The sequence below is a fragment of the Telopea speciosissima genome, chromosome 7 (assembly GCF_018873765.1).
Source record: "Telopea speciosissima isolate NSW1024214 ecotype Mountain lineage chromosome 7, Tspe_v1, whole genome shotgun sequence".
NCBI classification, from domain to species: Eukaryota; Viridiplantae; Streptophyta; class Magnoliopsida; order Proteales; family Proteaceae; genus Telopea; species Telopea speciosissima.
Window position 1 is genome coordinate 56708804 of NC_057922.1, and position 16446 is coordinate 56725249.

Consider the following 16446-nt stretch of genomic DNA (forward strand, 5'->3'; position numbering starts at 1 on the left):
TACGCTACCCCTTGGGTAGATACCTAGGCGTGCTCCCCCATTAGCCCAAACGCTTGTGTAGAGACCATGTGATCAACTAGAGGTCTCTTGCCCTTTATTTATTTATCTATTGAAAAAAAGAATGATGTCTGGTCGCATGGATCTGCACCCAGACACAAGAGCGCTGTCATTGACCCAGCATAAAATAAAAAATCCCACTCATATTGATACCCATGGGTGTTCTCATTGGCCCCATGCTCTGCAGGGGCACCAACACCATACAGCAATCTCTTGCTCTTTTTATTTATCTATTTTTTTAACTTAAAAATACACAAAATCCACTTTTAGCTTTATGGTCTTCACTACTATTCCTCAACTTCCGTTGCTCTGTGACCCCATCTTAAAAAGGTGGAGGAAACTTTACAGGGTTATGACCTCGTCATCCCAAAGCTCCTCCAATGACTTGTAAGGCCCATTTGGCGAAGTAAACATTTCTCCTGAAAATCCCTTTTTCTGTGGAATCTGGCTTATCTTATCCAGTTCTTCCTGGTAAGTTCCCAATTGAAAATTTGTAGGTTTTCATTCATCCTGTCCCTATTGAAGCTCTTCACAATTGGACTTGCTCCTTGCTGAGATACCCACCTAAGTGAGATCTGTCAAAATAAATAAATCAATCAAAATAATACATTTTTTCAAGAACTATTGAAGCTTCTTCATTCTTTTTAGAACATAATTCCTACGGTGATTTCATACCTGTGCAATGGTTTTCCCTTTAACGATGGCAATATCTTTCAGGATCTGATTCTCCATGACTAGAGACGAACCCCATCTATGTCCATATGCTGCCAGAGGTGACCAGGCGCTGACATGTATCCCTTTTTCATTACAGAAATCCCTCAGCGTCCTTTGCTGCCATGTGGGACTCATTTCCACCTGATTCAGCAGTTCAGTTTCATTAATTAATCACAATATAATTAAGGATAAATTACCCGTCACCCCTTAGTTTTCAAACAAAACTCAGATAGTTTGTCAAATAATATATGATAGAATACCCAATTCAGATCATCTACGGCACAGCTGCCCGTAGCGGCCTGTGCGGCACAGACTGGGCCGTGCACATAATGATGATCTTACCCCTGCTCGGGCAAGGCGTTTGGGTAGGGGTAAGGGGGTCTTTGTGCGCACGACTCAATCTACGCTGCTCAGACCGCTACGGGCAGCGCACCTTAGAGGATCTGGATCCTAGAATACCTGATTCACGGCAGGAGGGATGGTGGCAAATGTCAGAAGTTGGGAGAGCTTTTTGCTTGAGAAGTTGCTCACACCAATAGACTTTGCTAACCCAAAACTGCAGCACTCTTCCATGGCTTCCCATGTCCCTTTCATATCAAAGGGAAGAATTTCATCCTTTTAGAAAAGGATTCTAGCTGGTCCTTGTTTCACCCTTAAAGGCCAGTGCACCAGATAGAGGTCTACATAATCTAGTCTCAGTTTCCTATTAACAGCACAACACAACGAATTCTAGATAATTATTAACTAAATAGATTGTGAGAACGAAATTGATTTATATATTGTAATTCATTCAATGATTGGTAAAGGAAATTACTGGAGTGTTTCCTTGAGTGCTGGAAGGACAAGATCATGGTCTGCATCTGAGCACCATAGCTTCGAAGTAACGAAAATGTCGCCACGGCTATCAATGAGGCCTCGTTCGAGAGCTTGAGCTATGGCTTGCCCGACAAACTCTTTGGTCTTGTAGAGGGAAGCAGTGTCGATGTGCCGGTAACCTAGCTCGATCGCATCGACTAGAGTAGAAGTGATATTTGCAGGGATAGGGGCACATGCTGTTCCCAAGCCTATCAATGGAATTCTATGGCCAGAGTTCAGGGCTACCCTTGGGATCATTTCCTTTTCCATTTATTTGAGTATTGAGAGTCAGTGGAAGAGCCGAAGAGGGGAGCTTTTTCTTTTGTTTGGAGAGAACTACAGAATGGTATGTGATTGTGTTTATAATTGACGCAGATATTAATGAATCAAAGTCAAGGTGGGATGTGTTCTGATCCACTCGTTGTGTATGGCGGTAAGGGTTTTGCATATCGGATATACTGTAAAGTAGTGTAGTCGGAAAACCAGTTTGTTCTGAGTCGGCTCATCTTTCATAAAATCCTGCTGACTCGATGTTCTCAAACCCGGTCAAGGTGAATCATATATATATTTTTTCAAATACATTGAATATGTAAAAATTAGTAAAAAAAAATTAGAGAATACAGAAAAAATATGGGAAAACGGGAAAAAAAAAATCATGGAATAACATATCATTGTATTATGAGTATGTGCCATTGAACAAGAGAAGGGAGTTGATGAGTTGAAGGCTTCTTACTATTTTAGAATACGGATTTACTATTTTATTTTTTTTGATGAAAACAAAAAGAAAGGTGCTTATAGATTTTGATAGAATACATATTGTTTGTCTTGCGCATAGGTCGCAAGGTTAAGAGCAACTTCTAAGCAAAAGTTATCTTTAAACATAGTAAAGGTAATTTCTAAAGATCTATCACTTATATACATTAGATCCTTAATATGTAGCTACAGCCATGGAGACTTAGTAGGGGATGGAAGAGCATAGGCGATCATTTGGTTTGAGCACCAAACCTCCTTGATCTCCAAACCTATATTAGTTGCATGATCTAGACCAGCCTTGATACTGTACAATTCTGGTTCTCAGACCGTAGCAGACAAAATATTCCTGCAGCAAATAACAAAAACCTTCCATCCATCAAAAAAATATACGACCAGTCTGCTAGTCTTACTCCTGGGGTCTGGATTCCTACACACGATAAAATAAGATATTTAAGCTTAGGAATAGAATTCCATGAAACCAATTTGCAAATATTCTCGGGTGGCCTAAATACATCATTGGGCGAAGAGGGAAGGAGGTGTAAATGTAAATCCGCTATCCAGCATGAGACCTTTTGTAACACCCAAATGGCAGTAGGTTTTTCAGAACCAAAGATAACTTTGTTTCTTGCCGACCATATGAAATAGCAAGTAAGAATAAACACCTCAAAAAACTAGGTAGTTGAGGCCTTATGTAACTGTCTTGAATAAAAAATTTTAAAACAAAAGTCGCTCAGGGAATCATAGACCAGAGATTCAGTGCGTAAACCCAGAGGTCCAGCCACCCAAATATGTTTGACCCAATCGCATGGAAGGAAGAGATGCCAGTAAGATTCGATACAATTTCCACAGAAGGCACAAGAAAGGTCGATCTGTATCCATTTGGGAACTGAAGCCTTGACCAAAATTCTTGCATGTATCACAAACCAAAAGAAAATTTTAAATTTGTGATGAATCTTGAGTTTCCAAAAGAAATTCCACCATGAGGAAAAATAATTCTTAGTGGCAGTAGGGGAATAGAGAAGGAAATTAGCAGCTAGTTTAGTACTAAAATTGCCATTCTTGGCCAAAGTGCACCACCATCTATCATCTGAATTATTTAAATTGAAATTAAAAATCATGGGGTGCTGGTTAGTAGGAATTAGAGAACGGAGATAATTAGGAATGAGACCCTCCAATTCGATTTGGGATATGGTGGTCCTTTTGTCTTTGATAGAGAGACTAGATGTGGAATAATTTATTAAGTTTAAAGGAAGGGACGGATTCCACCTATCAGTCCAAAAGAATGTGTTTACACCATTCCCTAATTCCCTAATTACCATCTTTTCAAGATTAAGGGGCTAAGTGTGCAATGCTGTTCTAGATTTGTGAACCTCTTTTGGATCTAGTGGCAGGGTCGAAGAAGGAAGTCTTGGGAAAGTATTTGGCCATAAGAACTCTGTCCCAGAGAGAACTTGGTTCGGTGATCACCCTCTATCCAAGTTTTAATAAAAGAGCCTTGTTGTGGAACTTAGCTTTGCGAAAACCAAGGCCACCATGAGATTTTGGGCGACACATTTTTTCCCACGCAATGAGAGTAGAGTTCTTTTTGTTGTTCTTGTTTCCAAGCCAAAACTTGAGGCAAATTGAATCAAAGTTCTTGCAAATTTGACCAGGTAACAGGAAACAGTTCATAATATAAGCTGGGGTAGAAGCTAATATCGGTTGGATTAATACCCTACGACCTGCATAGGATAATAAATTTGATTTTCAAACGGTGAGCTTCTTTTGCATCTTGGCCACAATTCCACTAAATTCCTTAACTTTGGACCTGCAAGGAAAAAGGTCCCCAAGTACGTAGAATTATTTGTCATTTCTTTAATCCCCATTAGATCAGAAAGAGTCTTCCTGGTTGAAGAAGGCACATTTCTGCTAAAATGGAGACCACTTTTGGAAAGGTTGATTTCCTGTCCCGATAGATCAAAGAATAGATCAAGAATTGCCTTAACAGTTATTAAATCTTCAGAAGATGCCCGACAAAAAATGAAGATATCATCTGCAAATAAAAGATGAGTAATTTCCGGGGCATAAGGAGAGATCTTGACTCCATGAAAAAGATCCAAATCTCTATAAACAAAAATTAGTCGAGATAAGGCCTCCATGGCAACAATTTACTATTTTACTCAACTCAATTTTTAAGTGAACCAACTTTATGGTTTTTTAAACAATGACTAAACTTGCCAAGTTTGTCATGACTTGGGTAAAAATCGAGTCTTTGGACTTGGACGATTTGTGACACAGTCTTGTCATTTTTTATCCTAATCTAGTCTACATGACTCTTGATCAGGTTTTCCAAAATTTTGACTCGACTCGGGCGACTCGCCGTAGTCAAAACCCGGTTTTCCAACAATGTTTTACCCTTTGCACTACGGAAAAAAAGAAAAAGAAAATGAAAAAGAAAGCTGCCTATTTGCGTAGCCCTACACATAAACACATGAACGCACAAAATTATCCCATCCATGTGTATGCACTTGGCTGCGCTCTCATTGGATGATACATTGGTGTTGGGTACATGATCAGAAAATGATCTCTTGCCCAAAAAAAAAAACTTCCTCAACTTGTATTATATTTGTCATTCTCTCTTTTTTTATTAGTATTTTTTCTTTTTTGAGGGAAAAAATAATGAAAGAAGAATAGAAACTATATTTCTCATTCTCATTTCCACAAAATAGGTTCCAATGAATAAGAATTCTGAGTCCGCAATAGAATATGGGAAAGTTTTCTTTCCCCATGATGATGGGTTCACCCACAAATCTATTGTCATCCTTACTCTCCTATATGTTGGAAGTTTGAAATATTCTTCGTTGTTATCTAACATCTATCCAAGAACAATGATGCCCTTTGGTGATGGAATTCCTCTTTTATAGTGGCTTAAGGAAAACTCAGTCCTTGGAATATATTCAATGAACAGCCGCTAACTCGATTGGTTGGAGGCTTTCTTGTTGAAGTGCATGGCCCAAGAAGGTCAAGGCTAGGGTTCAACTCTCATAGTCACATTTGTGCCATTAAATTGCACCCTCATTTGTACTATTAAATGCAATCCTTTCCAAATCGGAAGATCAGAAGATGGAAGATAGATGCTCCCAGAGCACCAAACGGAACCAATATGTTGCAGTTAGAAAACTAACAATTACCTCATCGAAGATATCTGATGAACGACTCCAAAAAAAATCGATGACCATGATTGTCAAGGAAGATGATAGAACCACTATATTTGGAATACAATTCAGTTAAAACACATCGCACACTAGATGGAATCCCAATGTGATCCTACCCCTTTCTTTTAAGTCCAACTCATATGTACAACGTTTGGTTCATGAATTCTTTTCGTGATGGATCCTTATAAGAGATAAGATCTCATATTAGGGTGAAGAAGATTGTTGGGAAAAGAATCCGGTACAGACTACGATTCTGATTCCCACTTGGACAGCCCAGGGGTAATTTGGTAACTATCCCATCAGTTAGTATTAGGGTTTTGCATTATATATAAATATGTTATGAAAAACCCTGGTAAAAACTCTCATAATTATTCAATACAATAGTTGAGGTTTTCCATCTTCTCCTGTCTACTTCTCTACTAGTCTGTGATCAGAGTTTTGACAAAAACTCAATTGATTATAGAGGGGCTTGCATTCAAGGGAACGCAAAGTTGTATATGTGTGTGTGACTCATTTCAAAAGGGCTAAGACTGCATGGAGGCTTTGTGCATGTGAAGTTTCAGGTAATGATCAAAACCCTAAGTTTCGTTATGAGATTGAATGGTTTCTTCCATTGGTTGCAATGATTCAAATTCGCTTCTGTAGAATCGTACTTGCAATTCTAACACCATCTGTGTTCAGCTTGAGGTAACCTAGCCTAGGAGGAGTCCATTTGCGAATCATCCTTGCTTCAATTCTGCTCCATTTACATATATCTCAATGGTCATTTGGATCAGCTTAACAGAGTATTAAGAAGTTATAGTCATTGAGAAAAGCTGTTATGTTTTTTTAGAGGAAGTGAATATTAGCAATGGAACAAATATTTTCATAGTTTAACAAAAGTAAAATTGGAAAGAGAATGCTACCTAGGCGCATGTGGTGTACTGCCCCAGCGCCCAGACACAAGGGCACACGAAATGACCACCGCACCCCCAGGATTTTCTGCTTTTCCATGGGGGTGTGACGGTAAATAAAAAACTTATTTTGAGCTTTATTATTATCTCACTAGTGCTCAAGTTCCACTCTCTGTTGTGTTTTTTGTTTTTTTGGTAAGACATTCTTTGTGACTGTAAACTGAAAGTACAATAGATATCTTACATAGAGGATTAGACCTAAGGATGTCAATGAGTAACCAGTAACCAAGTACCGAATCCGGATCCAAACCAAATTCCTGATTCCAATCCGAATCGAATTTAATATGGTTAAGTCCTGGATCTGAAAATGTCTTTATAATTCGGTTCGGATCGGATCCGGATCTCACCTATCCGACGGATCTATCCGGATCCAGACCGAATGCCCTCCTCAAAAATGAACATAAAATACTAATATTTTATTAGGTTTAAAAGACTCTAATTGACAGTTACGTGGTTAACTTGACCCTCCAATTCTCACTTCTTTCTCTTTAGTCTTTACGGCTTCATCTTCCCTGGGGTAAGCAAACTGCAAATGAAGGAATCGTCACAGACTAAGGGTGTCAATTGATGAGTGGCTTCTTACAAGTTTCTTATGGAGAAGCAAACATTGATTTGTCTTGTGAATATCAAAACCGAACGAGAACCGAATGGCATAACCAAATTTAAATTGAATATAGTAACCATGATGTACTAACCAGATAAGAACCAAATACAAGAACCGGATTGTAACCAGATCCGAACCGGAATCGTCCAGGACAAATAGAGTATTCAATTCTAGAACCGTTTCGGGACTTGGTCTGGATCTTAATCCCACTGCCACTACTTGGAACCGATCTGGATCCGAACCGAATACCCGGTTCCGTACCCAATTGACACCCTTAATTAGACCTCCTCATCCCAAAGTTCCTCCAAGGATTTGTAAGGCCCATTTGGTGAAACAAACATCTCTCCTGGATATCCCCTTTTCTGTGGAATCTGGTTTATCTTATCTAGTTCTTCCTGGGTAAGTTCCCAATCAAAGATTTGGAGATTTTCTTTCATCCTCTCCTCGTTGAAGCTCTTAACAATTGGACTTGCTCCTTGCTGATATGCCCACCTTAGTGAGATCTATCAAACAGATAATGCCGTATTATAAAAATAGAACATTTTTCAAAATAGAATTAAGCCTCAATCCTATTAGAACATATGTATTGGAATAGTCTACTTTAATACCTGTGCGATTGTTTTCCTCTTAGCCTTGGCAATTTCTTTAAGCTACATAAATATTGGAATTTCCAGGCTCATGGTCAAGAAACTCAGGACTGGCCAAACCTAGACTGAGACCTTGAGTTGAAGCCAGTCTAACCTAGGCGGGCCTTATCATATATGCACATAGATAAGGGTCATTGATTAAATATTATAATTTACATTTAATACTCATTAATGATGTAAGGGGAAAAGAATGCTACTTGGTCATGTACTCACGTGTCGCAGCTCCAGAGCCTAGAAACAAAAGCACACGAAAGTACCACACTGCCCCCATGGAAAGGTGGAAATCCCACCGGTTGAGGCTTGCGTGTGTGCTCCCATTGGCCAGCGTGTGCGTACAGGCTCTAGAAGCCCATGCAGTGATCTCTTTCCCATGACTTAATATATTAAATATGCGAACAACTTCTTGCCACCAAAGTGGTGAACTATGAAGTTCTAAACTTTTTTTAATTGCCCTTTATCTTATTCCTAAAATTATTTGATGGAGCATTTACTGCATTGGTTAAAAAAATGATTACAATATTTAATGTAGATTTTATGTAAAATGACAAGACTAACCCTTATTGAAAAAAAGTGTATTATACTAAAATATTTAAAGTTAAAATCTTGTTGTAAGTTGTAATCAACCCATTAAATATATACCTATTTAGGTTAAAATTTATTTTTTCTTTGGTGGGTAAAAACTAACATGAAAATTATAAAACAAGGCCTTATTGAATAAAAAAAATGTATTATACTAGAAAAAAATATTTAAGGTTAAAATCTTGTTGCAAGATGTAATCAACCCATTAAATATATACATATTTAGGTTAAAATTTATTTTTTCTTTACTGAACAAAACACGAACATGAAAATTCTAAAACAGGGCCAAACTTGACAAGCCCTAAGCTTAGCAGATTTGGGCCGGGATGGGCTTGAGCTGAGCTTGGGATCCCAAGTCCAGGCCTGGCTTTTCAAAATCATGACCTAGCCCAGGCTTATACTTCTATCCGGATGATGTAGTAAAAATTAAGGATATTAATCTTTGTTTGTTTTGTACAGAGGATAAACTCATCTGGACTCCTTCTCAAAACGGTGTCTACTCGGTGAAAAGTGCGTACTTTTTGTTAACCAATATTAAAGCACAAGAAGAGTTTCAGAAGGCCATTACTGTATCTAATAGAAGGGTACCAAAATGTGCTTGGAAGTCTATTTGGTCTTGTAGAACACTACCAAACATTCAACGGTTCCTGTGGAGATCTTGTGCATCCGGTCTTGCTTCTGGAGATACGTTGAGACGTCATTGTCGTCTATAGGTAAATCCTGATTGTAGTCGATATGGGTTACCTGAGACTATCTCCCATATTCTTCTTGAATGTGTTTTTGTAGAGGCTGTGTGGTTTGGGCTATAATGTTTCTTCAACAACAACTCCACATATTACCTCTTTATTTAGAATGGAAGTCTTTCACAAATGTTGGGAAGGATCATAAAGACATTGATTCTTATCTGCAACAAATGATCCTTCTCCTCCTCGATCTAGTGGTCCAGCCAATTTTGGATGATATCATATATCTATCTTCTCTCTTTGTTACTTGTAATTTCTCTGAAGTTCCAAGGGAGCAAAATAGTTTTCCCGACTCTCGGGGAGTCCACTCCGTATAACTACGATAGTTTGACCTAATTTCAATCCATAGATTGTGGATTTGTGTTCTTCTAGATCTATGTGTAATACACGTTTATCTTAATATATAAAGTTTTTTTCCTATTCTTACAAAAAAAAAAACAAAAAAAACAAAAAAACAAAACATACCTGGGCAATGCTTTTCCCCTTGGTCACGGCAAGGTCTCCAAGGATTGGACTCTTCATGACTGCAAAGGAACCCCAATGAGCTCCATTTGCTCCCAAAGGTGACCAAGCACTCACATGAATCCCATTTTCATCGCAGAACTTTCTCAACTTTCTCTGCTGCCATGCAGGATTCATTTCGACCTGATTTAACAATTTCATTTGTAGACATCAACATCATCCGATCCCCACAGTTTCTTATTAATTAATTATAATAAAAAAAGCATCTCTTGTAAGAATTTCATACCTGATTCACGGCGGGAGGGATGGTGGCATATGTTAGAAGTTGGGAGAGCTTCTTGCTTGAGAAGTTGCTCACGCCAATGGACTTTGCCAACCCCAATCTGCAGCACACTTCCATGGCTTCCCATGTCCCTTTCATATCAAAGGGAAGAATTTCATCCTTTTGGAAAGGGGTTCCAGTTCCTTGATTAATCCTTAAAGGAAAGTGAACTAGATAGAGATCCACATAATCTAGTCCCAGTTTCCTAATTATAGCACAACAAAACGAATTCTAGATAATTATTAAATAAATAGATTGTGAAAACGAAATTGATTTATATATTGCAGTTCATTCAATGATTGGTAACGGAAATTACTGGAGTGTTTCCTTGAGTGCTGGGAGGACAAGATCATGGTCTGCATCTGAGCACCATAACTTGGAAGTAACGAAAACGTCACTACGGTTATCGATCAGTCCTCGTTCGAGAGCTTGAGCTATGGCTTGCCCGACAAACTCTTCGGTCTTGTATAGGGAAGCAGTGTCGATGTGCCGGTAACCGAGCTCGATCGCATTGATTAGAGTAGAAGTGAGATTTCCAGGGATATGGTCACATGCTGTTCCCAAGCCTATCAATGGCATTCTATAGCCAGAGTTCAGGGCGACCTGAGGGATCATTTCCTTATCCATTTATTAGAGTATTGAGAATCAGTGGAAGAAGGAAGCTTTTTCCTTTGTTTGGAGTATTTGATTGTGTTTATAATTGACGCAGATATTAATGAATCAAAGTCATGGTGGGCTTTATTCTGCTCCACTCGTTTTGCTTACGACTTTTACATGGAAGAAATTTTGCTGCTACACTTATGGCAGGAATGTTCCTGCTACAAGGCTAGCAGCCAAAGAAATGGAATAATTCACTTCCCCTTTGGGTTTATAAATACCTTCCTAAGTTTTAATATTTTTTAAAATACCCTTTAAGATTCCATTTCCTTGGCTGCCAGCCTTGTAGTAGGACAATGCAAAATTTCATCCGTTTTACATGTCTGATACATTACGACGTAAGAGTTTTACATATCTGATACACGAAGGTCCGTGTAGCAGGTAACTCACTTTTTTATTTAACTAGAATGACAAACTGACTAATTGCTCTTAGCATAATAAAAATTCTCTCTCTTTCTCTCTCTTGGGAAAGAGAAGGCCACCCAGTCGTGCAGCGCATGCCGTCCATGCCCCAGACACAGGGGTGTGCGAAATGACCACCACACCCATGGTCAATTCCATCTTTTCATGGTGTGCAGTGGTCATTATGTGCACTCCTGTGTTTGGGCGCAGGGGCGGCATGCGCTCTGTGACCCGATGGCGTTCCTTCTCCCTCTTTCTATATAGAGAAAAGAAAATGAAGGAAAGAATCTAATATTTCTCATTCTCATTTCCACAAAGTAGGTTCCAAGGAATTAGAATCTTTAATCCCATTAGAATATGGGGAAAATTCTCTTTCCCCAAGGTGAGATGGGGCCATCGTTACTTTCCTATATGTTTGTTGAGTCATAATTTGAATCAACCAATCAATGGATGACACGTGAAAGATCGGACCATAGCCAATCCGACCAGTTCGATCAAAGTAAGCTGTGAGGAATGTAAAAGAGCAAACAACAGACATTATCGGTTCGCCGATTAAATGAACCCAAATCGGTCGTCGAGTCGGCTCAGATCGAGCTAGTCAACTCGGGTTGGACTCAGAACTCTAAGTGCCTAAGGCGGTTAACTAACCCAACCACAGGCCTAGCAGGGTCAAGGTCATGGTTTCTTCATGATTTCTAACCCGACGGGTGTCAAGCCCAGAGAGTGACACCTAGGACTACATGGAACCAGAACTACCAGCCATAAACAGATAATTCTCATACCAATCTGGTACTTTGAACCTATAAATAGTAACGCCTTTTCCAGGTAAATGGGACTCTCTAGCTCATTTCAAGCTCTTGGAATTTGAGAGTTTATCTGCTGCAGAGGTCTGACTTAGGCATCAGAGTGTACTAACCAGCTCAAGCCGGCACTCTCTGGTCTTGTGTTGTCTACCTGTGCAGGTCAGCTCGGACTTCATCGCAACAGATTGGCGCAGTCTGTGGAAAACGTTCACGTTGAAGCCACAAACCATGGTCATTGACGGAATGAACGTTTCTCGACCATCGAATAGCCACGCAACCGAAAACTCCTACTGAGGGGGAGTCGGGTAGGTGGAGGGCTGCTCACGCGTCAGGCGACCCGAGCCATGCTCTTACCAACAAGGGCAGAACCCCAAGTGCAGCAACCCTCAGAGACGATGATAGAGAAAAATTTCCCACCCCCACCTCCATTGCCGATTCCGGGGATCCAGGGGGGAGGACCAGGACCTCGATCCGCCATTCCAGGAGTACCATATCTTGACCGAACACACCCGAAATTCAGATCCAAGTTTCCAAAATTGACCTTGGTTGCGTAAGGAAGTGAAATTGAAGCTAAACATGACAAGTTTAGGCTTCTTGGATTTGCATAGGATCAATAGTGAACTGGGGTTGAGTCGACATCGAGTAAGGGATAGGTCGACATCGAGCTACTATCGATGAATAGCTCTTGATATCGATGGAGGCATTTTTGAGTGTTGGTATGAATGGTCTAAATGTTGACGGAAGATAGACATTTTACAAGTACTGTTCGACAGTCATAAAGAGTGGGTCGCTGGCGATGGAAGGTGGGATTGATGTCGACTCGGGGCTCTCTAATGTTGGCCATGGTTTCGGTGTCGACAGGAAGGGTTTAAGCTATTTAGGTTGGTTCTATGCTGGGCTAGGCTGGTTCCAAGGAGGTCTGGGATAGAGCTAGCATTTCCAAGGGATCTTGGAGTGCTCCGGGCTCTAGTTTTGGCTTTGGTTGTGGTTGGGATGATTTGTAGACTAATTCAGGCAATGCACACTTGCACAACATTTGCATATACATCGACTCTATGCCTTGGAGGATACTCATCATCATCACGGGAAGCCTCCGAGGGAAAAGACAAAATGAGGTGTCTACACCACCTATCCAGCATTTTCACATCTTCTTGCCCTTTGGACTCTAATTTTGTTGTGTCTTTTGATAGGTGCATTGATCCTTCTACTGTTTTGAACATTTCAGCTATCCCTAACCGTGACGAAATTAAACATGCAACTTTTTCTATTGGAGCCTTTAAAGCCCTAGGACCTTATGGTTTCCATGTCTGCTTTTACCACAAGTTCTGGAACACCATTGGCTCCAATTTTTCTAATTTTGTTTTGGACTTCTTTTCTTCTCTCTCCCTCCCCCTAGGTCCAATCATACTCATCTGCTTGATTCCTAAAAAGGATGAGGCATCCAGAGTATCTGATTTTAGGCCTATAAGCATGTGAAATGTATCTTATAGATCATTGCCAAGTTACTAGCTAACTGCCTCAAAGGCCTTATTGCCTCTTTTATTTCTCCTTTTCAGGTGGCCTTAGCTCAGGAGATATTCCATTATCTCCAACATAATAAAGGAAAATTAGGAATCGTGGCCATCAAAATTGACATGGCCAAGCCTTATAATAAATTGGAATGGTCATTCATTTGTAATCTATTTCAATTTTTGGGTTTTGCTGAACCTTGACCAACCCTCGTTCACAACCTTACCTCCTCAGCCTCATTTTCAGTTAAAATTTATGGCAGCCTTTTTGGTTACTTCAAAGCCTCTAGGGGATTAGACAAGGGGTGTCCTCTCAGCCCATACCTTATTGTCCTTGCAATGAAAGTCCTTACTCACCTCCTTGCTTCTTATAGAGACTTGGGGATGTTTCAGGGAATTAAAACAGCCCGTAATGCCCCAGAAATAACCCACGTCCTTTTCTTATAGAGGCTTAGGAGTGTATCAAGGAATTAAAACAGCTCGCAAAAGGTGAGAATATCCTCTGCAAGGCCACTAAAGAGGATATTCTCACCATTAAATCTATACTTGATTTATTCTCTAATTTATCTAGCCAGAACATCAACTACTTCAAGAGTGAGATTTTCTTCAGCAAAATGTGGATAGTTTCCAAATAAGAAAGTTATGTTCCCTTATAAGGATCTCTGAGATGTCACAGGATTCCCTGTTTTTTGGGCACCAAACTCTGTCATTCCTGCTCTAAAGTTAAGGATCTTGATTTTATTGTGGAAGAGTTAATAACAAACTATCAACTTGGAAACCAAATTTTATCTCCTATACGGGAAGGAAATTTTTTATTCAATTTGTCTTGGCCTCTATCCCATCATACCTAATGTCTTGTTTTCTCTTTCCCTTGAAGACTTGTAGAGCTCTCGATTCTATTTGTCTTCAATACTGGAATGGTGACTTTAGCCAAAACAGAAAGCTTCATTTGATAGGATGAGATAGAATTTGCTCCCCTACTAAGCATGGGGTTTGAGCCTCCGAAAGGCTTCATCACATAATAAAGCCCTACTTTTAAAACTTGGGTGGCAGCTCCTAACGGAGGACTCTTCGTTATGGGCTCAAATAGTCAAAACAAAATATTTCTCCAACACTTCGGTCTTTGACCCTAAAATGTTGATTAAACGTGGTTCGTGGCCTTGCAACAACATAGTTTCGACCATTCAATTGCTTAACAGATAGTTTTCCTTAAGATTGGTAATGATGGTAAAGCTTGATTCTGGTTGGATCCCAGGATTTTCAATTTGTTTTAATATCCTTCGATGTCATTCTTTATCACTTGTAAGTGATGTCATGTCCCAATCTTATCGGAATAGCAATGTTCTCTCTAATTTTTTACCATCTGCATTTGTAGGAGAAATATTAAAAACTTTTATTTCAGGATGGGAGGATCATTGGTGGTGCTCTTTATTAGAGATGGTCTTTTTTCTACTCGTTTGGCAGTTAAATACATTAAATCGCGTTCTCAATCAAGCCCCATCCTTTCAAAATGGTGGCGGTCTTTTTGGAAATTAAATCTTCATCCAAAATTTAAAATGTTCTTTTGGCGTGTTTTAATGCAAGATTGTCAGTTAAAGCAACCTCTGGAAATAGATATCGGTCAAGCCTACTTGTATTTTATGTGGTTCTTCTGGCGAATCCACCTGGCATCTTTTCTTATCATGTGATTGAACTAAGCATATCTGAGCTACAAGCCCGCTTGGATTGAGAATAGAGTTTCTCTCTGGTCCTACCATGGCTCATCTTTGTGCCTCTTTCCTCTCTTTGAAAGTTCTCGATAAACAATCTTACTTTCAAAGTTTCTTGGTCTATAGCTAAATGGCTCACTAGAGCTCAACATCAATCCCCCCCCCCCAAATCCATTGAACTTGTTATTTCTATATGTACTCCCCCCAATATATTATATGCTTCTAATCCTACTTCCAATTTACCTGTTTTAACTTGCGTAGGGGCATCTAACCCAAACCTAAATCTACCATGTTAGGCTATGGGCATTTTGTTACTTGTACAGTTTGTTTTTACAACTGCAGGATTTCTAACCTCAAAAGATGAGATGGAGGCCCCTTTTTGGCCGTAGAATGCAGTTCCAATTCTCCTTGACCGGTCTATTATGACTGAAGTTTACAAGCTTTAATTTTATGGTGAACACTGACTCTTAACTGCACTTATGTAATATATTTTCCTTCTCTTTATAAAAAAAAAATAAAAAATTTCAATATAATTGTAAAGTTACCAATATGTCTCCATCAAAAGATGTGAGTTTTTGCACATTTTTAAGTACACGTGAAATAGGCACAGTTTTCTGGCAACAAATTGCACAGTAGTATTTGTTTTTTTTTTTGTTTTTTGGGTAGAAGATTGCACAGTAGTATGCTGCAAAAAGGGAAATGAATAAATAAAAAAGTGAAATAATAAAAATCAAATAATTATTGATTTTTATCTTAAAATAACCTTGCCAAATTTTCAAGTGATTTAGATATTTGTAGCTCAAAAACCACCATTGTGATTTTTTGACGGATTGGGAAGGGGTCATGTCTCCTGAAAGGACAAAAAGCATAAAACCTACTTTGAGAGAGACGGCATACTCTCCAATTCACCCATTGTGTATTGCTGGTGTAGTTCGGGGTTGAGATGTCAACACTTGTTAGGCACGACATTCAAGGATGCCGAACTCAAAAAGGTCAAACAAAAAATATTAAGACTCTGCAACTCGGACAGTTGGGTAACTTAAGCTTCTCGGCGTTTCTTCCCTGCATTGATCCATTGTGTTAGCCAACGAGAGTGGGGGAAAACATTAGGTGAAGTTGGTTGGTTAGGTAGTACAGTTGAAGTCGTTAGCATAGCTTGCCTTGACTAGACTGGGGAGGCAGCGTATAGAGCTCTAGCCAGATCGCAACACAAGCCACCGCTCTACACCGAAACAGAGAGGAGCTGCTTATTCTACTTCTACAATTAATTACTAGAGGTTCACTAAGAATCATAATGCTACAGTGTAGCTTTCAACATTCGCTATGTTACACACTACACTGTGATCTACGGCCAACCTGCATTCCATACACACGGAAAAGTCTATTTTCTCTTAAAACGAAAGAAACACTCTTTCTAAAAAATCCACTACCCGGCTGCTCACCCTACTTCAAGGTGTCAGGTCTGCCAAGTGTCAACCTCTCCA

At 39.5% G+C, this 16446-nt stretch overlaps 1 protein-coding gene and 1 pseudogene across 3 annotated transcripts; both read right to left on the reverse strand.

Moving 5' to 3' along the window:
- Positions 1-310: 310 nt before the first annotated feature.
- On the reverse strand, positions 311-1938 carry LOC122669586 (annotated as a pseudogene).
- Positions 1939-7406: 5468 nt separating this feature from the next.
- Positions 7407-10558, reverse strand: LOC122669587 (methylecgonone reductase-like). Of its 3 annotated transcripts, none has more exons than XM_043866380.1 (4): positions 10204-10558; positions 9848-10092; positions 9565-9744; positions 7407-7633 (listed from the first exon to the last, which is right to left on the reverse strand). In XM_043866380.1, exons 1-4 carry the CDS (start codon positions 10508-10510, stop codon positions 7409-7411), a joined length of 957 nt encoding a protein of 318 aa, XP_043722315.1. In that variant the 5' UTR covers positions 10511-10558; the 3' UTR covers positions 7407-7408. The 3 variants fall into 3 exon arrangements, with proteins under 3 accessions (XP_043722315.1, XP_043722314.1, XP_043722316.1); XM_043866379.1 differs by having other exon boundaries at positions 9848-10088; positions 10200-10558; XM_043866381.1 differs by lacking the exon at positions 9565-9744 and having other exon boundaries at positions 9848-10088; positions 10200-10558.
- Between the last annotated feature and the right edge of the window lie 5888 nt (positions 10559-16446).